The following is a 21,134-nucleotide window of genomic DNA, read 5'->3' as shown; positions in this document are numbered from 1 at the left end:
AAGTTTCTATGTAAGATATCATCGTATAAAAGAACAACAGAATAAGGGGAAACACTATTCAAATTCATCCCCCTTATGCACGAGGAGCACTGCACTCCGTCAGAAACCACCTCTGGGTCAAACGGCACAATTTACAGGCACGCTCACTATTCTACTCTCAGTGTCACAGCTCAGATAACTCTGTGTCCTTTTGGAAGCCTCAAATTTCAACAGTCATCACTTTTCCTGTATGAAACAACTTCAGGCAGGATCACGGCAAAGTCACATTCTAAACCAACCATGACTACAGCACGGGCCTTTCTCTCAACAGTTCCTGAGGCGTCACAGGCATCACTTTATTTCTTTATAGGTGAGAGTTAATACACAAAACAATCTAAATAATAATGTTTAAAAATATGAGTATTTTAGTTTGTCTTGAAATGAAATAATATACACCAGTGCCATTACAATTACTCACATAACTGCCAAACCAAACTTTCTAAAAATTAAAATAATGAACTGCATGATGAACCTGTTCATTTTTACAGAGTGAACCCTGGAGAATGTATAAGGGTGCAGGGTACATGCCTTCTCTGGTGAACCTAGATTTATGGCCTAGCAAAATGTCTCTGTCATGTCCCATAAGCACCTGCTCTCGTTCATCACAGCAAGAGGAGGCTGTCAATGAGGTTAATCTTGACCACAAGCGCCCCCTATAGAATAAACAGCACAATGGCCTTTTGATTGGTGTAAAATGTAAAAATTTGAAGAGTCATCCCATTTCTTAATCAAAGCATTTTAAATGAAGATACTCATTCACTACTCTATTACCTAAATGTGTTATACTTATGAACGACAGTGGTAGATTTATACGTTAATACATTAAAAATTGTCATTTTTTTGTTTGTTTTTTTGCTTATCAAACATTATTGTTAATAAATGTTTTCTTTCATGTGGAATAGAAATCTTGAAATCATTCAGCTTTTTTTTTCTTGTATATGATTTGTATTTTCACGTCATTTTATTTTCTTTAATCCACAAAGCATGTAGAATTAGTGAGTGGGGAAAAACGCAGAGTGGGCTGTTTCTTGTCAAGTGAATTTCTACGGAATCCTTTTCTTTGCGGACCGGTGCACATACAAACTAGTTCCGGGCATCAAGAGCTTGGTTGCTAACGTTAGCTGAAATACAATCTCCGCCACAGATTCACTACGCAGTGGTAAGAAACGTTGTTATGTTGCCCTTAAATACTATCTCGTATTGTGTTGTACCGGGATTATCATCAGCTACACGTTTCAAGCGGGGAGCACTCGATGGAAAAACGGAGCGGTTGATTGGAAATGCGCTAGCTTGCTAGCCAGCGCAGCTAACAAGATCTCACTTAAAAATATTTTAAAGGTTAAATAAATGGGCGACAACCGTATTGCACGTAGGATCAGATTGGTGCGGAAGAGTTACAAATAAAGACGTTTTGGTTTATTTCAACAAGATCCAGCGTTGAACGTATTTCAGTTGTGTGCTGAATGTAGCCGAAACTTAACGTGATTGTCCAAAGTCACTTAAGAAAATTAAAGGCCTAGCCGATGGTGAAATTAATTCCCAGGACTCCCGATAAACAGTTTAGACGTCAACAAATGTCAGGCCGACTTGACTTCGTTTTATGTTCGAGGGTCTTTCTGTTGTAACCAAGTTAACGGTCTTTCATACATCTGATGTTTTGTTTGTTTCATTTTCCTTTTCAGGATTAACAGAAATCCCGAAAAAGGATGGGTGAGAAATTTAATGTTTGCTCCACAGTACCTTCCTGGAAATGAATGTTATTTGTCATTTCACAAATTGGCTGTTTCTTCTGTAACTGTCCTAAAGCTATTAAGTAACGAAATATTTTATTTATGGTACTGCGGTATTTGGCTTGGACCTATTCTGAAATATGCTGCTTTACAGATGGCGAGGAGAGAACCTACGGTGGCTGTGAAGGGCCAGATGCCATGTATGTGAAGTTGATCTCTTCAGATGGCCATGAATTTATTGTGAAAAGAGAACACGCCTTGACATCTGGAACTATTAAAGCCATGTTAAGCGGGCCAGGTGAGGAGGGGTAACTTATTTACTAATGAAAGCATTTTAGTTTTTCTTATTTAGAATTAGAATGCCTAACTTGAAGAGCTGAGTTAGGCGTCATGGCAACCCCTCAAAAATCTTTCAGTCGACTGAGCTGTATTAGAAACCCGTCTACGCTCTGTCTGAGCCGTGGTCCGCATCACTGAAACTACAGCTGTATAATTATAGAATGAGAAATAACATCATTATAAAGGTGTGTTTTAATGAGTGACAGAAAGAAAGCACAGAAATTAAATGTGCTCCTGTTCTCATATTTATCAACACAAATCCCTGTTTGATAAAGAAGGAAGGTAAGGAATTATCTCCTTTCTTTTATAAACGTTTCCTCTGTGTCTCCTATGCAAGAGAAGGCAATAAAGGAAGCGCTGAAGCTCCTCCCCTTCGTTTATAGAGAATGGATATTTCACTCGGTTAAGAAGCTTCCTAAGCAGAAAAAGACTCTTGTCTGGATGGTAGCAGACGTTGCAGTCGTGTGCCAGTTACTATACTAATTGATCTAATGCACCGCAATCGAATGCGGCAGCATTTCTGATTTGTGTTTTTCCCCCTTCCCTTAGTGCCGTGTAGCATTTTAACTGGCATTTGCAAATTCAGCAACGCTGACAGTAGTTTTGAGAAGTGTTCCTGAGTGCCAGAAAAATCACTTTTTAAAATAAAAAAAATTTCAACATAGAGGGCCTGGTCCTGGCCAGCCAATATTGTTTTTTAGCCAAGTCCCTTATGTACTGCAGTTTCTCAGGATTCTCTGTATCTTTAGAGCATATCATAAACGGTAGATGATGAAATTTCAATGTTCTTGGCATATTTCTTTGGTTATAATTATTTGTTGAACTTTTTCCCCCGTTCTCTCTTCATCTTTGCCTTTCTTTGGCAGGCCTTTTATTTCAAGTCACGTTACTGACCTGTTACCATTAAACCCAACTGTTTGCATGCTATTTATTCCACCAACTTTGCACATGCCGCCAGTTCCAATGTTTTATGAAGCGTGTTGCTGGCACCTACCTCCAAATAAGCAAACGTCTTCTAGAAATGAAAAGATTTAATTTTTTTTAGCATTTGATGCTGGTGGCTTGCTTTGTTATCAGTTAGAGAGAAAAAAATAAATAATCAGCATTAAAGTGGTGGTCGAGCAGTTCAGTGCGAATTATCTGCTCAGTTATAAGTCACCTGGAGATGATCAGTATCGGCCGATCATTCGCAGATTTGATGAGGTCAATAAACAGAAAGTGAATTGAGTTACGTTTGCAATAACTAAAGCAAACTGTATTCTTTTCTTAGCATCGAAGCTTTTACATTTAGGCTGTTCCTACATTTAAACAGGCTACAGACCCAGAATGCATGTGGTGTAAATGAAATGTACAGGGGATTGAGTTTCTTTATTTTGATTGCCTTCCTTGTGCTGCAACCATCTACCCGCAGGACAATTTGCTGAGAACGAAACCAATGAAGTGAACTTCAGGGAGATTCCGTCTCACGTCCTGTCCAAGGTCTGCATGTATTTTACCTACAAGGTCCGTTACACCAACAGCTCCACAGAAATACCCGAATTCCCCATCGCTCCGGAGATTGCGCTGGAACTGCTCATGGCTGCTAACTTTTTGGATTGCTAAAGTTACCGAGATAATGTGAACACTTAAACCTTTTCTTTTTTGAATATTTAACTTGTTTTGCCATTTGCTTCATAAGACACAGTTTTCATCATCTTCTTTTTTTTTTGTTTGTTTTCTTTTGTTTGCTCTGTGCTTTCTGTCATTTCCTTGAAATTTAAAAAAAAAAAAAGAAGAAGAAAAGAGTCATTTGAAAATGGCTGGCCAAGAACGGGGCGATTGTGCCCTCCTCCACAGATATCTTTCCTCACCTCTCCATGCTAATAAAGACCTATTTGGTGAGCACTTTGTTTCCAGCCTTTTATTCCAAGGGAAACTGCGTCTGACTTAAATTTCACTTTGACACTTTTAATACTGCAACAGAAAGCGGAAATGGAGTTATTAAAAGAAAGTGCACCTTTTTGGGACATGGGGACAATAAGAAAAAAATTCCACCTGGCTTACTGTTGATTAAATAAATGGTATATGTTTTTGTTAATCCGATAATATTAACTAAAGTATGTACACTGAAATACATCAGTTTTGGTAACATTAGTACAACGCATAAGAGAGAAGTATTTAAAAAAAAAAAAAAGACATCCTAAAAGGGATAAATTTAAAATGGATGTACTCTTTCGTTCTGTTTTCTGCTTAGTGTCCTTGAAAAACTATTTGTTATCAACCTGTGTATTTTGTAAAAGGGGAAATGAAGCTGCATCGCAGTAATACAGCAATACTTCAGGTGTGTTCATTTGTACTTGAGGACCAATAGCGCAGCTCGGTTCAAACATTTGGAACTCAGTGGATTTTGGAATGAAGTTGTTGACATTTGGTGATGTTTAGTTTGCATAAACCCGTGGTGAACGTGGAATCTGACTTTTCTGCACATTTGAACTCTACATTTCACACCAAGGAAGGAACTTTATTAACAACATTTTAACAACTAAAGGACTATATTATACATTGATATCTGCTTGACAGATCCTTCAGCAGAGGTCATTGGCGTACCCTAAAGTCATGTGACCTGATTGGATTTTAACGCCGCCTCCATTTTTGTGTTTTACTAAAATGCTGTCATCCAATAGACCTGTAAAGGCGTTATCTGCTCTGTTAAAACATCTGCGATAACTGGTCATCCGGGTGTTGGCTCTGACGTTAGCTGGTGTGAAATGTTCTCTTCTAACAAAACAACTTCTGTCACGTGACTCCCTGACGTACCGTCCTCCACTCTGCGTTGATGCAGGGGGGGGGGGTTTCCATCATGGCGTCGATGCAGGTAAGAACACAAGTGACAGCGACCACAAATTTGCAATTTGTCGGACAACTGTCGGGGTGTTTTCCTGCCTTTTGTGAGCCATTTAATATGCGTACTCACGTTCGTTGAGAGCAGCGACGGCAAGAAGGCGAAAGCGGTGACATTTCCCCTGAACCACTCAGGTTTAGCGCTTGGTGTTTGCTAGCAACACAACTAGCCCATCATCATCCTCATCAACAGCGAGCCGCGGCTAGCGAGGAAACTAGCTTCCTGGAACTACGTGTTGATGCTCGGCGGTGTTGTTTTTCGGGAACAAAGATGATAATTCGCCGGAAATGTGATGTTACGATAGAAAAGTATTAAAAAATGTTGAAAAAACAAACTGTAAGTGAGTGTTTGGTGTTGTTAGGTCGACGTTCACGATAAGCAGCTAATGAGACGGTGCGCAGGTTGAGCAGCTTCGAGTTCCTACTGATCCGAACAGGTGTATTGATTTGACACGCGCATTGAGAAACATTTGTTTTATGCGGTCACGCGAGACCTAAATGACCCTGAACGTGGTGCATTCACTTCCCTTGTATGACTATTTAACTGACCGTTCAATTTTTGTATACATTTTTTTTTTTAAATTACCTCTAATACCTGTCTGTCTCAAGTCGTTTAACATTTTAAACGTTTGACGATGTTACAGGACGTTGACAGCACCCTCGTTGGTTAAATGATAAATCCTGACATTATACTGTGTGTATATAAACACGCACATATATATATATATATATATATATATATATATCTTATGGCTTATGCTTGGCAACGTGGATGGCTTAAGCTCCCCTATTGCCTGCCTGTTGGCGTTACATTAATGGATGTACAGCAAAATTGTAAAACCTACGCAATCAAGACATTTTATCAGTTGCTCCAGAAAAAAAAACACAAGTCAGAAGTAACATATTTAGGTGTTAATGTAGTCACAATAAACTAAGGCGGCTTACAGTTTCGGGACCAACACATCGCCCTTACTGGCGAGGCAAGATGCTTAAAAACTTAAACTATTCACACCTTAATTTTGAAATATTGCAGCACACTTTCTGTTGGTCGAACTAAAAGAAACCAAAAAAGGTTCACTGAGGGGCTGCTACTCATTCAGAGCTTTTAACCAAAACAAAGGAGAGGAGAGTAATCGTGCCAGTCGTCCCTGTGCAGTTCACTTTTCAGTCCTTTTCGCTCGCTGTCAACGGCCCAAGTCTGCCATGCATCACAGATTGCCAGCTGCCTCATGCCCCCTCACATGCTCTTACATCCTCTGCCGTTGGCTTTCTGACCAAAACATAAACTATTTTCAGCTAAGTGCCAAAATATGAGGGTGAAACATGCTCAGCGATGTGGCAAGGCATGAAATGTCATTTAAAAACCTCTTTTTGAGCTTTCTTTTTCCTGGTGACAATATGTTATATTTGTCTGCTTTCGTTTCTGTCTGCTAGTCCTTTTAATGTTTTGCAAATTTATTGTTGTATAAATATTATGGATCTCTTAATGAAATGAAGAAGTGGGCAGTATTGTTCTCCACACTGTTTTGTGTTGTGGTTTGTGTGCTGCGACGTTGCTGTGCTGTATTTCACCGCATCCGACTGTCACAAACATGAATGCATTCTCTCCAACAGAAAAGGCTACAAAAGGAATTATTAGCCCTGCAAAATGATCCGCCCCCAGGAATGACGCTCAATGAGAAAAGTGTACAGAACACCATCACACAGTGAGTATCATTGTTTCACACCGGAAAGTGCAGCATCACCGAAGCCTATATGTGAACAAGTGCTGCTACCTTGTCGCTTTATGTGATGCTGTATGTCATTACCGTGAGAAGGTGATGCGTGGAGTGTGTCTGGTACCACACATACATTACAGGTTGCAAGTGCAGTAGTTGTGGTTGGAGGTAAGACACGAGCCCCATTAGTGAGTAGTGAATAGGAATTGGGGTCATTCCAGTGACTGACAGCTCTGGCCCCTCAGCAGTGTGTCTCTAATGCAGAGTGTCACTATTCATTCTTATAAAATATTTAACGGTCGGCATGCTGGAGTTGGGCTTGGGTAACTAGAATCAGAGACTGCCTGCTTGACCTTTTTGTCTTCCCCTGAAATCCACGGGTGCTGTCGCTATGCGAGTCAAATCTATATCTGACGCTTGTTGTGCTGTTAACGGCTCGGAGGCAAATTTCTGGCTGCGATTCCTTTTGGTTTGCAACATTGACTTTGAGAGTTCATACCTTGCTGGGCTGTTCAGAGTACCTTCCAGCATCTTTGCTTGTTTCTCAAGCCGTCTTCAAGAGGTAAAACTTGTTAAAGTGTCTCTCTTTGTCTGGTTGAAAGGAAAGATCCATTGTTGGCCTTCCTCTTTGCGTATAAGACAATGAAGTGAATGAATCTTTTACAAGACAGGCAAGTCTTAAAACCAGTTCATCTGGCTTCTGCGATCGCTTTGCATCACTGGTATGCGATGGTGTGTTTGGGTGTTTCTTTTTGTGCTTATCTCTGAGCTTGAAATGTCTCATCAGGGTTTGGGTTTCTGTTGTCATGACTGACAGCAGTGGGGATTTGCCCTTCTTAGTTCTGACCACAGTAAGATACAAATACGCTTTTCCTGCTTGACAGTGAATCTAACATAATCCAGATATGTTGGCAACTGACGCCAGTACGGTGACCGTGTGCTGTCAGTTTGATAGCGTTTGCTTATAGTACACTCTATCTCTTTGTGTTGCTCATTAGATTATCATGTTTTTTAGTTAACTGTGTGCTAGGGCAGATGGAGTAGCTCGGTGACATCATGAACCAGCTTTGCAAATGAGGAAACTGATGCTTCGAAGCACCTTTTGTCTCTCATACAGTGTGTTCTCGGTGTGGCCTTTAATACTGCTTTTTTCCGACTCGCTCAGAGTTGGCTTTGTTGACTATGAGAAATTTGAGCACGTGGTGCATATCGTCCTCTGGGTCCTCAACTGTATTCTGCAGGGATTGCGTCAGGCATGACTCGGACATCACGTAGAGTGATAACACCTCTGCCTCTTGAAGAACAGGAGCGCCTTTCCAACACTCATTTTACTTTCAAAGAGTGATGTTTCAAGGGGGACTGACCTTGTATGTAGGTCTAAACTGTCATTTGCCCGAGGCTAGATTTGAGGGAGATGCATGGCCGCAGACCCAGAAGACCCTTCCAGGCCTTTTCAGTGTCTTCACTGTATTGCTTGCAAAGAAGAAATTGGGTCAGAGATTGTGATGATGCCTTCAGTGTTCCTCTTTCCCTTTTTTGCTCTGTGCTTCCTGTTGTAAGCAGGCAGTTTTCATAAAGGTTCTCCACTGGATTGAAACATTTTTTTTGTTTTTATCAGTGAAGCTCCAATTATCCTCCGTGTTATAATCTTATATAAAATATGGTTCAGGTAGGCTGCATATTTGCAGTCATTTGCACGGGAATGAATTGCTACAACTTCAGCCAGCAGCATTCTGCGTAGCTGAGCTACCGAAGTGAAAAACTATTTTGTCTAGATCAGTGGAGTATCACATTATTACTAAGCCCCTGTCATAACCCTGCAGAATATTGAATGTCACTGGAATGAGTCAGACTGAAAGCTTTTCGGTCCACATTTACTGCAGAATTGGCAGCTCATATTGTGTGAAATTGTTTCTTAATGATAATGAGGAGTGAATCTGTACTTGCTTTTGGCTAATCTGCTCAAAAAGGATGAAATGGAACATAGACCCCCCCCACAAAAAAAGACCATTGCTACAATTATACGGGAGAGTACAGAGGCCATTTTAAATGAAGTAATATGTTAAAACCAAAACTCTTCACTCCCGCAGAACAAAAAATGCTTGCGTGTTAAAGGAAGTGTTAACCTGATATGGTGACTGGACGGATGGAAATTTTGGATTTAGTAGAGAAGTGCTCATTTATTTGTGTTAAAGTCTGATTTTTCACTCTTTTCACAGATTATGTATCCTAATGAAACGCTGATATTTGTGTTGCTCTCCGAAACTACTTCAGTTTACAGGGCAAAGCTTTTCTTAATCACAGTTCATCTAAACACACATTGGGCTACATCCCATTTCATCTAACATGAGCGACAGCTGAGGCCCTTTGTAGACTGTCCTCACGCTCATCTCATAGCTGGGAGCACGAAGACAAATGAAATGTCATTAAAAGGTGCACTGATCACCATCTTCCTAGAGGATTCAGACTTGTTATCTGAGCTGCATCTTCTTGATTTCGGTCTTAAAATTGAATTTATTTTTTGTTCTTTTTAAAAATGTAAATGTTTGTTCATTCAGAATGAAAGAGTTCCTCTCAGGCAGTGACTGGGAATTATTTCCTGCTTGTCGTGTGGAGGTTGTACTCGGATTTCCGAAACCTCTTTCTTCGACTATGGAAAATCACCGGTCTTTATTTCCCTTTAAAATCTGCTTTTTTCATTGCTGATACCACAGAAGGTGAACAGAGGCTGTTTAGGCATCTGATTAAGTTTGTTGTTCTAAAAGTTTCTCGGGTTGTTCCTCTGTGGCTTATTATAGTCTGCAACTTTTGATCTTTCTGACTCACAGCAAAGAACAAAACCTGCACCCTGGAGACATGCCTGCATGACTTGACCAGTAAGATTAAAAAAATAAAGATGTCAAAGTCTGATCTACCAGTTTAAGAGTCATAATCAGTCAGGTTAAAAATAAGCCTATTCAGGTTACCTGCCAAAGTGCACCCCTTATTTTATTTTATTTTTAGCTTTTTGCACACTGTACAATGGTTGGAGAGAAGGATGTTTTTTAAGGGTTATTTATCCAGGAATTTCACATCAGAGAATATCTCAAAGCAGGTGCTCTGCACTTCATGCCTCGGGGAGTATGGTTGCTTTTCTGCCAAGCTCTTTGTAAACAATTAACAAATACCTAAGAATAAGTTGTGAACTTTGTGCCTCCTTAACTAATGGGGAAGAGCGTCGACACGAACAACATGTGACAGATGAGTATGTCTCTGTTCAGACGAAATGAAGAATCCTTCCTGTGGCTCGTGTGTTGACCTGAGCAGTACAGAATTTGGATATGAGTATGAGTCTGACTGGCTGGTCAGTCATTATAGTTGCTGAAGCTATGACGAATCGCATGAGCCCAGGCTCAGAGTGATAGATTGATGCATCTCTGCTTTGGGGTGATTTGGTTCATTTCTTGGGAGCATTTTGGAACGGTTTTAATATGAATGTCGTCCCGCTTTGTGAACAGACATTACGATCCCCCATAACTCAGTCTGTTGACGTAATTATTTGATTTATGGTTATGTGTTTATGTAGTTTGTGTTTATGGTTATTTATGGCAACTAAAACCATATGTATTTGAACCTGTTCACTTGGGTCTATAGTCACCGATAAACCTTTTTGCTTGTATTTTAGTTCTGTCTACACTTCCTAAGCCTGTGCCTATCTTTGGGAAACCAGTGAAACCAGATTCTTAACATTTTTTCATATTGTGTCCTTTTATTTTAGGTGGATTGTAGATATGGAGGGAGCGACTGGCACACTGTATGAAGGAGAGAAGTTTCAGCTGCTTTTCAAATTTAGTAGTCGATATCCTTTCGATTCACCTCAGGTAAGCACAACCTCTGTCGATGTGGATGGATGAGAGGCATTTTGATGTCATTTGTCCTGTATCAAGCTGATAACTTTGTAGATCGGCTTGTCTTAGAAACTTTATTTTTTGCAGCTGCTTAACTGGGTGTTAATGTTGCTAATGAACAAACCGTCTTACATGTTTAGTTTTACATTGAGACTCACGCTGTATGCTGTTGCTTTGGGAGTACAGTGGTCCCTCTTTTTAAACACATTGATGAACTACCTGTGTACTCAGTCCTTAGTGACAGTCTACTATCAATCCTCCCTGCTGCCATGTTTAGTGGGAGTAGTTTAACTCATCACTCTTGTTTCACTTATCAGGAGTCAGCCCAGGCAGTGTGGAGAAAATTGATTGAAATGAGCTACTTAGTCAATGCCCTCTCAGACAGGAAGGTCAGAGCTGTTGAACTTGTATTACTTGCTGCAGTGCAATAAATGCACGAGTGATACTTTTTGGCATCAGCATCATTTTGAGAACATGTGTGTTGTCCTTACTCCCGGTTACTCGCAGGAAAGATGATTAGTGCTGTCGTAGTTTGTTTTGTTTGGCACACCTTGCATAATCTGGCCAGTTGTAATAGTTTAATGTGTTTAGCTTTTTCTATGAGTTTTACCTGGTTTACACCTGATTGTGTTTGGTCCAGATTCCTGGCCATGTCTATGTGGTTTAACAGCACAGTGAACACAACTGTGTAAGTTTTCGACTTGACGTGTAAAGGCAGCAAAATCCAAATGCACCTCATAGTTGCAGCTCAAGTCATTGATTGATTGATCAATTTGTGGTTTAGTCAGTAATGTGTCAGAGGGGCAAAGTAATGTCTACAGATATATGACCTGGTGTCCAAAACCCAAAGATCCTGACTGTACAGTGATATAAAACATGTTAGTGACTAAGCAGAGAACTGTCTCAGTTGAGTGGTTGAAACTGGTGTGTTTGGCATTTTGGGTTTGAAAGGGGTTGCATTAGAATAATTTTTCTGTTGTAGAGAAAAAAAATCAATAAACTGATTTATTTGTTGCATACATTAAAAGCACACAGAGATAAAAAGGTTTATAGCTGAAGGAAAATGAATGAAAATATTGAAACTTGCATTGTAGGACAATATAGATACATATAGCCTAAATAGATTAAATCATCACATGAGAGTCATTGTCCTTTGCAGGTCTTAAAAGTTGTAAATACAACTTCAGATAAACAACAACACTATTTATTTAGTAATTACAACACCAAAATGTAGAAGTGGGGTGTGAAAAAATAAATACACTCATATTGCTGCCATAGGAACGAAGACGTTGAATGGAAGCCAGGTGCTGCTCATCAATTAAACTTAATTAATTAAACCATCAGCTGTATAAAAGCTGAAGTTTTTGTCAGTCTGCTGTTCTGGAGCCAACTGCTCCACACCGCTCAGCAGTGTGTTAACACAACGTTAAGGTGGAAAGGACCTCAGCAAAGTTCTTAAAAAAGGAAGTTGTTGCTACACATGATTCCATCAATCTGGGAAGGGGACAGCTTAGGTTACAAAGTTGCATCTGAACAAACCACAACACTTCTGGAACAATGTTCTTTGAACAGGCGAGACCAAAGTGGCGATGTTTGGACGTAATGCACAGCAGCATGAGCAGTGAAAACGAAACGCCTCATACCAGCCGTCAGGCACGGTGACAGCTAAAGAAACTGGACCACGCAACAGGCAAATGATCCCAGACACAGCAGTAAATCTACAACAGAATGTCCGAAAGAGAAAAGAGTCGAGGTGTGCCAATGGTCCAGTTACAGCCCAGACCTCCTCACTGAGATGCTGGAGCGGAACATTAAGACCGCTGTGCATAAACCAATGGCTGCAGACCTCAATGAACGCTCATCTGCCTCAGAAAGGCACAAAACTGCAGGGATTTGTGTTTTTCTCGAGAAGTGAATCTTTAAAGGAGCTATTATTTGTCTCGGTAGTTTGAGGGTAGTGTTAGCTGTGCTTTCCGCTCATGTCTGCAACACTCATGTGGAGCTGGCACTTTCCTGAGAGGCCCTGTGTGGTGCCAGGCTGCCTCAACCCGTTGTTACCCTTCATTACCCTCCTTCCCACTCCCCCTTTTCTCTGCTTAGCACTTCATTCTTGAAATCCTTTTCCAGCATCTTCCCCTTTAGCCCTCAGCCTCGCTTCGCCATTTTAATGGCTAATATTTCTCCGTGCTTTTTATAGAACTTCCGTAAATCATATCTCCTCCTCCTTGTCTGCTGGTCCTATTTTCCCTCCTGCTCTCTCACCCCATCCGGGGGCCCCTCTTTCCCTAATCCCGGAGCCTCGTGTCAATGCAGAGGGCTAAGCCTGAGCTTATACAGAAAGTCTCATTATTTTCTGTCATTAATGGAATAAAAATTCTCTGAGCAGTTTCCTTTAGTTCTGTCTTTGACCGTGAAAATGCCCCGAATTTCAAGTTGATTTGATTCCGCTCGCATTTTAAATCGGTTGTCCTCCTAACCGCTGGTGTGTACTGATCTCTCCATTTCATTTGTGCAGGTAATGTTCACAGGAGAGAATATACCTGTCCACCCACATGTGTATAGCAACGGTCACATCTGTTTATCTATTCTGACGGAAGATTGGTCGCCAGCCCTCTCAGTGCAATCAGTTTGTCTTAGCATTATCAGCATGTTGTCCAGCTGCAAAGAAAAGGTACGTCTCCCAATTCCGCCGTTAACGGCGGCCGTTTGTGTCATTTATGATGCTCGCTGGGTGTTTATTCTAAACATGTTATTTTTTAAATCTATTTCTGCAGAGACGACCGCCTGATAACTCCTTTTATGTAAGAACGTGTAACAAAAATCCAAAGAAAACAAAATGGTGGTATCATGGTGAGTACTTGGTCCAGCCTTCCTGTTGACTTCTTGTTTCATTGTGTTGATGTGGGACCCACAAATAAAGCTGTTGGTTTAATTGTCATTTCTCTCCCTTTGCAGATGATACATGCTAATGTACAAAGTTTGTAATAATCGTAGAAGAACGAAGTCCTACTGACCTACATAAAGCACTTTTTAATCATTCAGTCTTTGAACTCTGACCTTTGACTGGAGCAGTGGAAACCATACGCTGGAGGCTCGTGGCTGCATTTCCCCCCCAGTGAGCAGTTGGCTGCATGTTTTAGTTGGTTGTAATATAGAAAATGAAAATAAACGGAACGCGTAGGCGCACCCAAGAAGTAAGGTTTTTTTTTTTTGGGGGGGGGGGGGGTGAAGATGGCCGCGATGCAGAGAGCAACAAAGGCAGATTTGTAGAGAGATAATTAAAGTTCCTGTTTTAAGATTATTATCGTTACTTTTTTGTTTGTGTGTGGGTGCATTTTAAGGTCCTTGTGTTGTGCAATAATAACTGATGGGTGCATGCTTGGGCCTACAAAGAGAAATCCAAAACTAATCGTCTTCGAGAAGGGATCTGACCATCAAAACCCCAAGAAAATGCGCCGTCGTTTTTATTCTTATTGTTGTTATTATCTGCACTGTGAAAGTATCCAGTTTGAAGAGGAACTATTAAGTACATTATTCCCAACTTGCAGAAGCACTGTAAGCAGTCAGGTGTAAGGGTTTTTAGTTTGTAATCGTTGTATCAAAAGTACAGTTTTCTTCTTCATCTTCCAACTCCAGACCTGGTTGCAGTTCTTTCTGCGGTTGGACAGAATGTTGGTACAAATGGGAATCAAACAGATATGATAATAGATCTCGTGATCATCAGTTGACCTCAGTGTGCATCTCCTCCAAAGGTTGGGGTAGTTGTCACTAGTCCAGCCTTTAAGATGTGCAGCAGCCTCTTCCATTTAAAGAATGTCTGTAAGAGTACATTGTCACATGATCCATTTCTTTTTTTTTTTTGTACGATACTTTTTTTTTTTCATTATTATTATCAAATGCTTTAATTTTCTTTCCTCTGAACTGTTTGATTTTTAAATGTCTGTTTTTGTACCGTTTTTTTTTTTTCCCCGACAGGTCGATGCTTTGGAAAAGGGGGGTTGTTTCGACGGGTCACTTAGTTTTCTTTTCTTTTGTTTTGTATTTGTTTTTTAATTTAGATCCTCGTTTGATCTCGAGAGCGGCAATGAATGACAAAAAAGAGGAGAGTCTATGAGTCGTAGAGTTCTGAGACTTTTGCGATTTCCCCCTCCCCTCCCCCGGTCAGAGTTTTGGCTCAGGTACTTTTTTCAATAAAGAGATCACCTCTAAAAAGATACCTATTAGATATTTTGAATTTAGCTATATTTTCACCAAAAGAGACTGTTATGTTGTAAACTTAAAACGAGTCAGAAACTGTTGTATATAGAAGTCTTTACGATGTGACGGAACTTAGCAGAGGATGTGTCACTTTATAGCTAAATGATGATAGGAGGGCTTTAGTTCGTTGGAAGTTAGTCTCCATCTTTTGCTAATTAGGACGTGTACAGGCCGCAAACAAACACGCAAGTTCATTTAGAGAAAAAAGAAAAAAGAAACACTTACTAGTTTAACAGTTGGGATGCATGCAATTTTAATCCTTATGTTTTCTTATTGGCATCGAACATCGTGACAGCTTTTAGTCGTTCCATAAGTTAGGTCATGGTTTATTGGATTGATATTACAATGCTCGCTTCCAGAGGCTGTGGTCATTTCAGACTCTAATCACTCCATTCCTGAACAAATGTTTATCGCCATCCAGTAAGAAATACTTGAATTTTCCATCTTGGGTTGTTTGTATTTCCTATTTTTTTTCCCTAGGTTTTCTTTCAGGGTCTAGTTGAGTTTTCTTGAATGAACCTGAGTGAATGTGATGATACTCCATACTGTAGAGGGGGAGATTACCACAGCACACTGCTATCTCAGATACTGTATTGATAAAAAAAGACATCTATTTAACCAATGATCTTTCTTTTCTTTTGTTTGTTTTTGCTTCTTTTTAACGGATCTTGTTGGCTGTCGGTGATGTGCTGAGAGATTTAAAAATGAAAAACTAGATGAAATAACGTGTAAATGCAGTCACAATGGCGTCTGTGCAGAGACAGAAGGCCTTCATCCAGTCAGCAGTAGATCAGAAGAGATTTAAAAAGCTTGTGAGTGAATATGTTACAGAGGTTTGGATGTGATTTTTCTTTTTCTTCCCCCTCTCTCTTTAGGTTGCTTTTTTCCCCTCCTTTTCAATGTGGTTTGAACTCTTAGCTTGCAGTTTGTTGTGAGTGATCGACACTAACGAGGGTGTGTTTATTTATATTTGAACTTTTGTTCTGGGATGTGCAAGCTCCATGTAATAGGTGCCTGTTCATTTTCATAATCGATAATAAAAAGCAGAGATTCACTTTTATTCAACCTTGGTTTGCACAGTATATATGAATGCGTCTGTTTCATTCTTTACCCGCATCACCTGTAAAAGCCTTTTTTAATAATCCTGCCACTGACATAAATCAGAACTTTCCCCTCTCTGAATGGACCAAATGTATATGCCATTATTACTCATTGAAATTAGGCTTTTTATCAAGTATTTTGAAAGCATGGGATTCTGTATGTTCTGCATTACGCCTTTAAAATGTGCTCTGTGATGCACACCATGAAGCATGAACCCACAGTTGTCACTCATCTGAGAAGGCCGGAGTGGAAGAAGTACTAAGATCCATACTTGGGCAAAAGTGACAATAGAGTAGGGTAAAAAAATACAATATTTCAACCGATAGCCTTGCTTGAAATATCCCGCTGAAGTCAAATTGTTAAAGGCTATTGATGAGTTCCTCTGATATTATAAAAGACATTAGACTGATGATACCGAGGCTTTAGTTTTTAAGCACCATGTTACAGTTGGAGATAGATTTATTTACACACAAATATTCCCTCACCCATCCAAATAATTAAATGTAGGTCTTCCAACCACTTCCACGGCCGTAGGTGCATAAATTCAAGCACCTGGGCATGCAGACTTCTAGAGACATTTGTGAAAGAATGGGTCGCTCTCAGGAGGACAGTGAATTCCAGTGTGGTACCGTGATGGGATGCCACCTGTGCAACAAGTCCACTGGTATTGTAAAAGAGTGGGAGCGATGGGGAACGACAGCAACTCTGCCACGAAAAATGACAGAACTGGGTAAGCGGATGCTGAGGTCGATTCTTTACAGACCTCCAAACTTCATGTGGCCTTCAGATTAGCTCAAGAACAGTGCGTAAAGACCTTCATGGAATGGGTTTCCATAGCCGAGAAGCTGCACCCAAGCCATACATCACCAAGTGCAATCTACAACTCCGCAATGGGATATGAGAGGCGTGGACAAACACTCACTTTGTTGTGGAGCTTTTGTTATCTGTTATCATCTGAAAAGTCAAACTAAAGCTTACAGTTATTGGAGTAAAGTGTTCAATAAGTCCTTTGAAAATGCAATGGAGTGGAAGCAATAAAAAAGGCAATTGAAATACAGAAGTGCTGGGACTTCAGTACAGCACTTGAGCACATAGTGGGTAACTGCCCTCCACTGGATAAAGCTACACTGGGATTGGCCCCCAGAGACCCTGAGTTGGATTAAACGGGTATAGAAAATGGATGGAACTGTTGGCCCTTTTTAATGGTTTGTATAGCATTAATGGTGATAATTTTTTGACAAAAAAAAAATCGTGTTTCTGGAGTACAGCCGAACACATTAACAGAAGAAAAAGTGGTTAAGTGGCGCCCTCTATTGGTCTCTTTGCAATAGTACTTTCAGAGATAAAGTGAGTTGGAGTTAAATGTTTTCTGACTTATGTTTACCTGCCCTTCGTTTAAAAATAAACCCCACAACACAGACACACACACACATGAACACACACACTTTTGCAGTGGCATTTGTGCAGACTGGTTCCCCGGCATAACTGCTTCCTCAATGTGATTTCTTGCTCTCTTGGGGTTTTGCGATTGTGTGACTCGCGCTCTTCTGATCTACAGGTTTCATCCTTATTTTATCCTCAAATAATCATCCTTATTCTCTCGAGCAAAACTTATGTAAATTAATTTAAGCAGAAAGGACAACTCTTTTGTGGATGTCAATAAATATACGGAAAAACCTCTAATAAATGAACGTATTGAGCACCGAGTTAGGTTTGGAACATTTTAGGTTTTATAATGGTTATTGTTAAACTAAATCAAACTGTCCTGAGAGAAAATATGGCAAATGAGACCGTAATGGGTACACGTGTAGTTTTAAAAAAAATAAATAAATAAATATCGGTTATTTTCAAATACATACCATAAAAATACCATTCTAAAACGGTTGGCGGAGAAAATATTACAAAAGACTGATAATCGTTTTGAATCAAAAGTTACTCTGTGTCTCTGAGAAAGCAAATCTGGACCGAACCATTCATGTCGTGGCGGGGGTGGCCGATTCATTCAGCAGTCACCTCAAATTATAATGGTGACCTTATAACGTTTTAAATATTCAATACTTGTAAAATGACCAAAACTCACAATTCATGCACAAAAGTCAACCATGCCCTGTCATATGCATCTACATAAGACGTATTTTGTATTTTTATCCCAGAAAAATGACATGGTGTGTTCCCCTCTTCCATCCAGTTCTCTTTAGTGTTTGCCAATGTTGGAGGTGTAACTGGGGTTTGGCCCTGGACAAAGGTAAAAAATACCCTTATATGTTTGTCCCTTTGTTGTCGAATAGTGTCTGGAATAATCGTCACGCTGTTGCCAGCCCGTATATAGTGCTCGGGTAGACTGAAATCCCCCAGACTTTCGTGGAATATGGGGCGGTGTGGAGATGCTAGCAAGAGGGGTGCTCGGCCGATCAGCCATGATGAGCTTCTACCGGCTAAACAAGCGTAACCGGAGGTGGCTTGATAAAATGTATTCATGTGGAGAAATCACAGTGACACACTCATGACAGTACGCAAGCTTACCCATTCTGCTAGTGTGTTTTTAGGGACTGACATTTTGAGGAAACAGCGGTTTCTTGTTGGTATCGTTAGCTTCTTGCTAAGCTGGGCACAGTCGAAGCTGGGATGTAGGTTCAGGGGCTATAGACAGCCCTTGTAGCTCTGCCAGTCCACACTAACATTACTCTACCAAATATATGTACTCAGCTAGCAGTACAGATAGTAGTGCCCTTAGTTAACTGTGCAGCCCTGCGTTTGTTCAAGTAAGTCTCAGCTGCATCAGAAAAGCATGACAGATTGTGACCCCCTCGTACCTTAGTAGTACGCAAGATGCAGCGTTGATAGTAACAAGATGAACTGCTACGTGCAGTCAATTAAAGTCTCGTGCCAGAGTAGAAGATGCATTTAGCCTTATTTTAGAAAGTAGTTATGTGTTTTTTTTATGGAAATGCCAACTGTTATGGTTCTAGTCCAAACGTAGGCAGGTGACACCTGTAAACATGAGCGCGTGATAAAGTTACTTAAAACAGTTGAGAACGTTAGCATGAAAACTGCCAAGTGTCCCAGTGCAAAACACTGAATCTCTCAGCCTCCTGTGGTTCAGTCCTGTGTTTAACCCTTTGCCTTTTGTTGGGATACGGAAATATTGTAAATTCTCAGTGCCTGTCTCATATTAATGTAAAGTAGCATTGGGGCAATTTCTGGTAAGATGTGGACATGCAATTTTGTTCCCTGTGCACTGAGTTTGATACTATTTACTCAATCTTCATTGTTTGCTCATGAAGAAAACACTGGCTATTGTGTTGATTATATTAGAGGCCACAGGCTGTGACCTGTGCTTAGTGGCATCCACCAACACCTGGCTCACTTGCCTAAAAAGATAAAGAAGATGAAATTGTGCTGTCTTTCACTGGATGGTCCTCTCTGCTAATGTCATCTTGAAGTAGTTGCATGCACCTCCGTATAGTCAATAATGATCTGTGCATGAATGTCCTTTGTCTTGTTTGGGCTACTATCGCAGGCTTGCTTCTTTTTCCAGAGGGTTTAGCAGCAGTAACATGAGTAAAGCTTCAAATAAAGCTTCATTGTCGGGGTGTATTAGCTGCCAGTGGATCAGAATGTGAGATAGGCCTAGAGTTGCTCAGTTTGGAGTCGGCTCCCCTGGCTTAGCACGCAGAATCTGTCAACTGACAGGGAAGAGCTTTAAGTTGTGCTAAAAGGATTTTTGATTGATAGGCACATGCATGTGTAAGTAGACCTGTGCATGAATGTTCAGTAGCTAGCACCATGCTGCGTTTTCCCAGTTTTTGCGAAGTACTTGTTTATTTAGAGATGTGACTGCAGTCCATTTGGCCAGAGTTATTCTTGCACATTGAAAAAAAATGTGAATTGTTTGGTTTCAGGAATAGAGCATGGCTCAAGTGAAAGTACAGACCGCAGCGCCCCTGGCTGGTCCTGGCCTCTCTCCCGGTGTTACCCCGACGGCCATGGCCAGCTCAGGATCCCTGGGTCTGCAGCCCTCCGTCAACGGCACAGGCCCGGCCCCCACACCCGCCTGCCCTGCTCCTTCAGTCGGATATGGGGACGCCCCTGTGTCTGTCACACCACCAGGTAGCGCACAAACAGAATAGCATTGCTTCAGGGAAGCATTCTTATTTTGCAATACAAGGGAAATGAGTTTCTGGGATGTCTATCAACTGATTGGGGTACTTAAAATTATGTGTCCTTAAAAAAAATACTAAACATCTTTGATTTGTAATTTACAAATAAACAGATAAAAATTTACTGCTTCAATTTGTTATAGGATAAGATTAAGACTAGACAATACTGTTATTGATATAAGCCATAACGATGCCTCAAGATCACAACTGTATAATAAAAACGGTGACCTCAAAGCAGTAAGTAACAAACTGAAAGTATGTTTGCTTTACAAGTAAGACATAATAATTATTCATGCATATAGCTCTGTTTCTGGTGCAGTTACTATGTTGCTCAGAGTGTTGTGTCCTGCTTCACCCTTTAAAGGCCCGCCCCAGGAGAACATGGCAAACCCTAAAGAGAAAACTCCAATGTGTTTGGTGAATGAGTTAGCCCGTTTCAACAGGATCCAACCACAGTACAAGCTCCTCAACGAGCGAGGTCCTGCACATGCTAAGGTGAGGAGCATTACAGTGTGAAAAATGAAGCAACTGCAGGGATCCTGCGTTTACTTTGACTTGCTTGTTTCCTCTATTTCATTTCATTTGGTAATCTACATCAGGTCTGCAACTCATTAAATGAGAAAAAGATTGGAGCAGTTTAGGGCTAGTAATGAGATGAAAAAGATGTTCTCTCAAACAAGCGACGTCACCAAGTGATTTTGATAATGTTTGATTCATAGTCAGTGTTGGCAAAAGGCTGAGTGTCTCAGGAGCAAAGATGGGCAGAAGATTCGGTTTGTCAGTGAGGGCATTAAAAAAATGATTCAAATGTTCAAAACGGTGTTTCTCAGACAAAGTTTGGAAGAGATTTGCATCATTTTCTCCTAAGAGTGCAGAACATTATGAAACATGTCAACGAACGTGTAGGAATTTCAGTCTTCAGCTGAGGTCAAGGGCGCAAGTCAAAGCTGGAAAGCTCCATCCATCCGTTATCTTCAGCTCGGGTTGTGGAGACAACAGGTTCAGGAGGGAAACCCAGACATC

The 21,134-nt window shown here is 40.6% G+C and overlaps 3 protein-coding genes across 3 annotated transcripts in view; all 3 read left to right on the top strand.

Annotated features, from left to right (window-relative positions):
• Window positions 1-1,108: 1,108 nt before the first annotated feature.
• On the top strand, window positions 1,109-3,992 carry eloca (elongin C paralog a). The gene is made up of 4 exons (XM_072378755.1): window positions 1,109-1,198; window positions 1,722-1,749; window positions 1,924-2,067; window positions 3,520-3,992. Exons 2-4 carry the CDS (start codon window positions 1,746-1,748, stop codon window positions 3,708-3,710), a joined length of 339 nt encoding a protein of 112 aa, XP_072234856.1. The 5' UTR covers window positions 1,109-1,198; window positions 1,722-1,745; the 3' UTR covers window positions 3,711-3,992.
• Window positions 3,993-4,851: 859 nt separating this feature from the next.
• On the top strand, window positions 4,852-15,915 carry ube2wb (ubiquitin conjugating enzyme E2 Wb). The gene is made up of 6 exons (XM_072378232.1): window positions 4,852-4,962; window positions 6,603-6,694; window positions 10,464-10,566; window positions 13,109-13,264; window positions 13,368-13,443; window positions 13,549-15,915. The coding sequence occupies exons 1-6, from the start codon at window positions 4,924-4,926 to the stop codon at window positions 13,560-13,562; spliced, it is 480 nt and encodes a 159-aa protein (XP_072234333.1). The 5' UTR covers window positions 4,852-4,923; the 3' UTR covers window positions 13,563-15,915.
• Window positions 15,916-18,109: 2,194 nt separating this feature from the next.
• stau2 (staufen double-stranded RNA binding protein 2) overlaps window positions 18,110-21,134 on the top strand; it is an 87,094-nt gene continuing 84,069 nt past the window's right edge. Inside the window, exons 1-3 of the mRNA XM_072378013.1 lie at window positions 18,110-18,196; window positions 19,854-20,061; window positions 20,476-20,606. Of these exons, the coding sequence (XP_072234114.1) occupies window positions 19,863-20,061; window positions 20,476-20,606 (330 nt within the window). The 5' untranslated portion in view covers window positions 18,110-18,196; window positions 19,854-19,862. The remainder of the gene's footprint in view (window positions 18,197-19,853; window positions 20,062-20,475; window positions 20,607-21,134) is intronic.

This window comes from Leuresthes tenuis, unplaced genomic scaffold, assembly GCF_036924035.1.
Source record: "Leuresthes tenuis unplaced genomic scaffold, fLeuTen1.0.hap1 SCAF_24, whole genome shotgun sequence".
Lineage (NCBI taxonomy): Eukaryota > Metazoa > Chordata > Actinopteri > Atheriniformes > Atherinopsidae > Leuresthes > Leuresthes tenuis.
The sequence above is the reverse complement of the archived record's forward strand: the minus strand, read 5'-3'. Positions and strand labels throughout refer to the sequence as shown.

What these genes read in the sequence shown, in the direction of transcription:
- ube2wb (XM_072378232.1), top strand. Translation starts at nt 4,924, where the DNA reads ATGCAGGGGGGGGGGGTTTCCATCATGGCGTCGATGCAG. An exon ending in GTACAGAACACCATCACACA is followed by an intron (nt 6,695 to 10,463) that starts GTGAGTATCATT and finishes CTTTTATTTTAG; the next exon opens with GTGGATTGTAGATATGGAGG. An exon ending in TGTCCAGCTGCAAAGAAAAG is followed by an intron (nt 13,265 to 13,367) that starts GTACGTCTCCCA and finishes CTATTTCTGCAG; the next exon opens with AGACGACCGCCTGATAACTC.
- eloca (XM_072378755.1), top strand. An exon ending in AGCCATGTTAAGCGGGCCAG is followed by an intron (nt 2,068 to 3,519) that starts GTGAGGAGGGGT and finishes ATCTACCCGCAG; the next exon opens with GACAATTTGCTGAGAACGAA.